The 6500-nt window shown below is 41.3% G+C and overlaps 1 protein-coding gene across 1 annotated transcript; it reads right to left on the bottom strand.

The window, feature by feature from the left end:
* Nucleotides 1–1914: 1914 nt before the first annotated feature.
* Nucleotides 1915–5408, bottom strand: scrt1b (scratch family zinc finger 1b). Its single transcript, XM_056475550.1, has 2 exons — nucleotides 4910–5408; nucleotides 1915–4109 (listed from the first exon to the last, which is right to left on the bottom strand). Exons 1-2 carry the CDS (start codon nucleotides 5022–5024, stop codon nucleotides 3385–3387), a joined length of 840 nt encoding a protein of 279 aa, XP_056331525.1. The 5' UTR covers nucleotides 5025–5408; the 3' UTR covers nucleotides 1915–3384.
* Nucleotides 5409–6500: the final 1092 nt, after the last annotated feature.

Here is a 6500-nt window from a genome sequence, read left to right as displayed (position 1 = left end):
ATCCTTTGTACAGCGTGCAAAAGTAACTCCAATATTTATTCAAAAATTTTTAAAGTTTTGATTCAGCAGTTGATTTTACCGCTGTGTCTCGTGTGCACATGAGCGAGTTGCGTGCAATCGTATGTACACGCGCAAATGGCGGATCTGTGTGAACAGATGCGCAGTTGTACAAATCTACATTTGTTGACAGACAGTTTGGGCTACTTATCAGAATTATGGCAATTGCAGGCCCAACAAATTTTAATTGGATAAACATTTTTTAGTTTTATGCCTTATCCAGAATATAAAAATACACAGAAATACATTAAGATCATTTACTTTAATCATTACCATTGGAATGTGAAGAGACTTTCAACCAGCACAACAAACAATGCTTCTGAAGACAATCACCTACTACACCTTTAAGTCGGTATACAAAAGAATAAAAATAAATAATAATAATAATAATAATAACAAAAAAGAAAACATTAAATTATTGAACAACAAATGGTTTACTCTACCTTTTGTTGTATTTGCTATAAAAGTGTATAGTAAAATACAGCTTAAATGTTAAATAAAGTAACCTTTAAAGTGAAGCACCATGATGCAAATGAGACTCACATGATCAACATGTTCCAAAACCAAGTGTTTCACATGATTTTAACATGTGAAGTTCTTTTGTTTTTTTTTCATTGGGAAAATACAGTAAAGAGGCATTTTGCTGGTGCAAGGGAAAAGTTGATAGAGTGATGTTTTCTACTGGGTGTATTGGCACGTCCACAAACTGCCCAGCTATTAGCAGCAGTACATCAACAAACTCTTTTAATGAATCCTGTCCTCTGACCCATCTATGTGTTTACGAATACAAGGCTTGCTTTAATAGCCTCTGATCTAATCCATCACTTGACACAGACACAATTTCAGCCATCGCTGACTGTAACCTCATGGATATTGATTCTGGCTTTCCAGAAGGAAAAAAAAAACAGCATTGTCACTAATAAGCAGTTTCTTTAACTAACCCCGATCCGATAATCACTTCAAAAAATGTTTATTCTGAGATCAAGCTTATAAGATGTAAGAGAGCATCATGGGGTTTGTCAAGACCTCGGAGTACACACAGAGAGTCTACAGCAGATGCAGGAATCACTCAGGGGACGCTATGATCCTAAAGCAGAGAGACAGGGACGAAACAGCAAACAGATCAACGTGTGCGGCCCCTCGCACAGCTGTCTCCGGTTAAATAATGGCTCCTGCTGATCCCATCCTGCTAGCACAATTACCCAGAGCTCCGGAGACCAGAGCGCAGACGCTCAGAATGCTCGGATAATGATTCCCAGCAAATTGATGACACCAGTGGCCTCGTTTGCACAAGCTAGATTAACCTGAGCGGGAGAGTTTGGTGAACGAGGGCTGAGCAGATACTGCGGTAAAAGCAGCATTTTGTATTGTGTGTTTGTGAATTGCATCCTTACAGAAGGGCAGTTTGTCTCGCATGAGCGCTCACCAAAAGTACAACCGGAGAGCGATGCATCTTATGTGGTGCATCTTGCAGGGCTGCGGAATCACCTGTTGATTTGGGTTAACAAAAGCACCCTTTTGTTTATGTACGCATGCAGGAAAGTTTGTGTGGCGAGAATGTCACCTTAAAGGAAACTCAGCACCTGTGGAAATTGGTCCCTCCGGACTTCCATTATTTCAGCTTTTGGTGCTACATGAAAAACAAGCAATTGCTACTGCCGGAGTGGATATATTGAACCGTAAATAACTGTAGCAGGTTTTCGCCCGTCCCATCTCTTGGCCCGTGTTGCTTCGTCAGTGTGTGTGCATTGATTTTCATTCACCAAGATTAATTGGCCTCTTTAATAGACTAATTTCACAGAGGAACGGCAATAATCAGGGACAAATGAGCAACAGACTGGGTTTGTTTACTTTGCCTTTATTATGAAGTGCTTAAAATGCCTTGTGTCTTGTGCTTACATCATTTGAACATTGGCTCAAAAAAGTCGCAGGACATTTTTTTCTTGTTTGTTTTTCATCCTCAAACAGTGGATTCATCTACAGTAAAAAGGTTTTTCCTCTTCAAATGAGTATCTACATGAAGATCATCTCACAAACTGAGCTTGTTATTCCTCTTTTAAGATATAAAAAAGGAAGATTGAGCTAGGTAACATCTACCTGAATCTAGGGTTTTCTTGTGCTACTTTTTAAGGATTTCTACAATGAAGTGCTTTCAACCTCAGGGACGACCAAACTGGAGGAAATGAAGTGTCGGATCTGAGCTGTGAGTGCATTATAGAACGCCTATGCAGATGGTACACCTTCCTATCACTCCAGTCCTTTGCTTGTCCTTGCGTGTCCCTTTGAGTTAACCTCAGAAAAGCCATTACATGCCCCGCACTTCGAGAGAATGGTTCTGAATTGCTTAGAGTGGGGTTACAGCACTTTGGGCCTACATCCTAAATCTACGTTTAAATTCGAGGCAGGCAGTGCATAAGCAGAGAGCAAAGGAAGATGGTTTGGACTTTATGGATTTCGTCTCACTAAACTCTACATTGGCATTTTCCCTGATGTGGCATTTTTAAATGTTTATTAAGAGTATTGGATCCAAACATACCTGATTTAGAAAAAACTGCTATAGGTAATACTTTTATTACTTTCAAAAATACCATGCATTATGATTATTGCTTTTTATATTCTTATGAGAACCCCTAGAAATATTGCCCCCTGATACTATCTCTACATTTTGGCAAAATTATAAGCTTTGTGGTATTGGCATAGATTTTCCTTTCTTTTCTTTTCTTTTTTTTGCATGCATTAAGTAGGTATACAAAAAAAATCAAGAATAATAATCATAAAAAACGAAAACATTAAATTATTATCATGGATCTAAATGCTTTGGCATGTTAATAAGTCTGGCATAACCCAAAAGGCAACATTATTGAGAAAGAAAAGGCCAAATGAAAACAAAAAGTGCATCATAGACAATCATACATCCTAGATGGAGTAATTGAAACATACAATAAATAAAAAAGTCAAATAAATTAATGAAATAAATACCGGTTTACCTCGATTGTGAATATGTTTGGGCCACTTGCAGCAGTATGATAATATCCACTGACAATACAAAAGAGTTTTATTTTAATGAGGAACACGGTGTCACTCAAACCTTCATTCAACGCCGGTCATAGTTGAGTGCTGCGCAGCGTCAAGGTGAACTGTCTGAACGTCATTTGAGGACATGGGTGCTGAAGTGCATGCGAAGATTCCATATTCCTTTAAGGTCAACTTTGCGAAACAAAAGATAAAATTGTGCTATTATTGGGTTTCATTTTGATTGTGAAACTGGGTAAGAGAGCATAATCATCCTAACACGTGACAGGGAAGTGAGCGCTGACAGACCGGAAGTCACGCCTCGATGGACGAGTGAGGTGAGAACGCACCTTTAAAGCACGCAGACTCGTAGTGCTTGTTCAGGTAGGACTTGAGCGCGAAAGTTTTGTTGCATCGCTTGCATTTGAAATGCTTAAACGCAGAGTGGGTCTGCATGTGTGCCCGCAGGTTGGAGCGGTCGGCGAAGGCTTTTCCACAGTGTGCACATCCAAAGGGCTTCTCGCCCGTGTGAGAGCGCATGTGGCCCTGCAGGAGCCAAGGTCTGCTGAACGCCTTCCCACATATGTCGCACTTGTGCTTGAGGTCATGGGTGAGCAGGTGCATGGCCATGGCTGGCATGGACACATACACCTTTCCACACGTCGGGCACTTTTTGGCCATCTTGCTGTCTAAGCTCCGATGTGTCTGTTTGTGCCTGCTCAGGTTGGAAGACGTCGCGTAGGTTTTACCACATTCATTGCACGTGTGCCGCTGGAGGGTCCGCGAGCCACTTATCACTTTCCGACGGGACCTGCCGTCCGTGATGAAGAAGGCATCTACGGTGTAACCCTCGCTCACCGCATTGTCGCCATTGATATAGCCGGATGTGATCTCTGACTGCGGGCTGTCAGGTTGGTCTGAGTCAGGTGCCCCGTAGTCGCTGTGGTTGCTGTCATAAATAGGTCCTGGAGAAGGTACTTTAGTGCCTCCGTCACTCTCTCCATCATAAATGGCCGGGGTGATGTAGTCACTGATGTAGCCTAGCATGGAAAGAACAAGATCTTTTATTCAATTATTCATATTCACAAGGGAATCGGCTGAGGACAATGGGGTTCGGCGATGCAACGACCACTTTTCCGCTCAATTTATCTCCACCTTGGCAAAGGCGACCAGCAACCAGATTGTGCCAGTGCTCTTTGAGATTCATTATATGTTTAACAAATTCAGCATTTCTCTTTGAATATAATTAGACTTAATGACCACTCACTGCTGGAAATTTCACATCGAACAGTGTCAGGTTGGCTTCACATTATTCCAGAGTTATTTGAGGACAAAGTCAGGGAGCTGTGAAGGATACTACATCCGCTGTGGACTTACAGTATGAGCACAGATAGCACTTTTTTACAGTAGGAGATTAATTACCCCTTTCTAAAGGCACCACCATAAGCACAGTGTGCAGTGTGCAGCTGCCCTAAGCGTTTCTTTGATTTGCAGAATAAACAAACACCTAAGCTCATTTGGAAGTGACTGGGCTCCAAGTTGCTGAGAAGTTGAGCATTGTTACCAGTAGATGTTTTTATATAGCGTGCATGCAAAGGTTACTGTGCGTTTTCAGTGCTGGAATCTCACTGATTGTGTTTGAATTGTCATCATGGTTTTAAATAAATCACAAGCAAAGCCTTGGGGGTGCTCAATCCAGCCACTTTCATTACATAGTTTATTTTTTACACTGTAAACGAGCCCCTTTTGTAGCAATCTCTGTTATATTTAATTTATGGTTGCATCTAAAACTAAACGGTAAAAGAGCAGAATAAACAAAAACGCATTCCTTTGCATTTACCTTTGTCGTGAATCCGAAAGCTGAGATCGGTCCTGGACCTGCCGTACGCGCTCTCAAGTTCAGAGGATGAGAAATCATCTAGCTTCACCTTTTTCACCAAAAAAGACCTTGGCATGTTTAGAGCGCAGAGCTGAAAGCCTCTTCCAGCACGTTATCCTCTCTTTATCCACCGCACAATAGAAGAGTTGATCCTGCAGGGCTGAAAGTCAAACACCTGAGCCGGGGGGAAAGACGCGGAAGCTCCGGAGCTTCAGCTGAGCACGAGGCGTTCCGCACAGACGAAATGCAACTTCAGCACTGGACAGCGCACGCGACGACTGAAGCAACAGCAGCAGCAGCAACAGATCCGCCTCCCCGAGCCTGTGTCAGAGTGCGCTCGGACCCAAATGGACAAGCTCCAAAAATGGGCAGTTTTAAATTCGAGCACGTTTCCGGAGAAGCTGATGTTGTTAAAGCAGAAAGACCGAGAGAGAGAGTGAGAAAGAGCTGCGCTCGCGCGGGTCGGTTTGATGTCTGAGCTCTGCTGATCAGCTGCTGGGATTTATACGCCCGCGATCAGGTGGGAGATGGAGATGGAAGTGCTTAATTTCATCCATCAGAAATCTCCCGGGAACAACATTGGACTAGAATGATTTATTGATGCTGTTATTCGTCTCTCAGTCTCATTTTTTCCACGTTCACGGCGCCCGCCATGTTTCCACGGAATAAGAATAGAATTTATTGAGGAAAGTCGAGTTGCGACAATATGATCCTTATAAGCTTGACAAATCCACATTTCAGAAATCAAAGTGAAATGATTTTTTAATGCACTGTGATTTTTCGAACAATGAAAATACGTGTAGTGGTCCTTTCCTTTTTCAACAGCAAGTCACTAGTAAAAATAGCAGAATCACCTCAAACTTGGTCCGATCCTCGTTTTCTACTGTTCTGTCAAAGCTGCGCAAATCACATGGGACATCCAGACGTCCCAAAACCCCTTAGTTTTCATCCATTTACATCAGATGATACACAGATAAAATGAATACACTAGCAGTCATTTACTGTATAACGCTACTGTTTTGTGCAACAGATGAACGAATGTAAATCTCATCCTTATTGTTATTTTAAATAAACACCACTAGCACCATGACAGAGGGAGATATCAAGTATACCAGAAAAAGATCATCAGAGAGTTTAACATTTTCACACTGCTCTCAAACATTCATTTCTTCATTCTTAATCCTTGCTATCATTAACTATTATTTAAAAAGGGGGTAGTTCACCCAAAAATTGCTGCTAAACCTGCTGTGGCTTTTTTTCTTCAGCAGACTGTAAAATAATGTTTTAGCTGAAACTTTGAACCTCGATGATTCATTAAATACCATCAATAAATTCCAAAAAGCCTACAGGCAAAAAATAATACTAATAACTAATGCATGGTGTGTGCCAGACGCTGAACATTATTTACAACATTATTACAATCAATCCAGAGCCTCAGGCAATTCTGTGCCTTTAAACTATCCCTTTAATTGCCAAATCTCTCTGTTATTTGTAATAGATTTAGGTTTATGAAAATTAGAAACCACATACAATAGTTGGAAAGTTTCTAAAA

Source organism: Danio aesculapii, chromosome 16, assembly GCF_903798145.1.
Source record: "Danio aesculapii chromosome 16, fDanAes4.1, whole genome shotgun sequence".
Classification (NCBI taxonomy): domain Eukaryota; kingdom Metazoa; phylum Chordata; class Actinopteri; order Cypriniformes; family Danionidae; genus Danio; species Danio aesculapii.
Note: the sequence above shows the minus strand (reverse complement) of the source record. Positions and strands in the feature narration are given on the sequence as shown.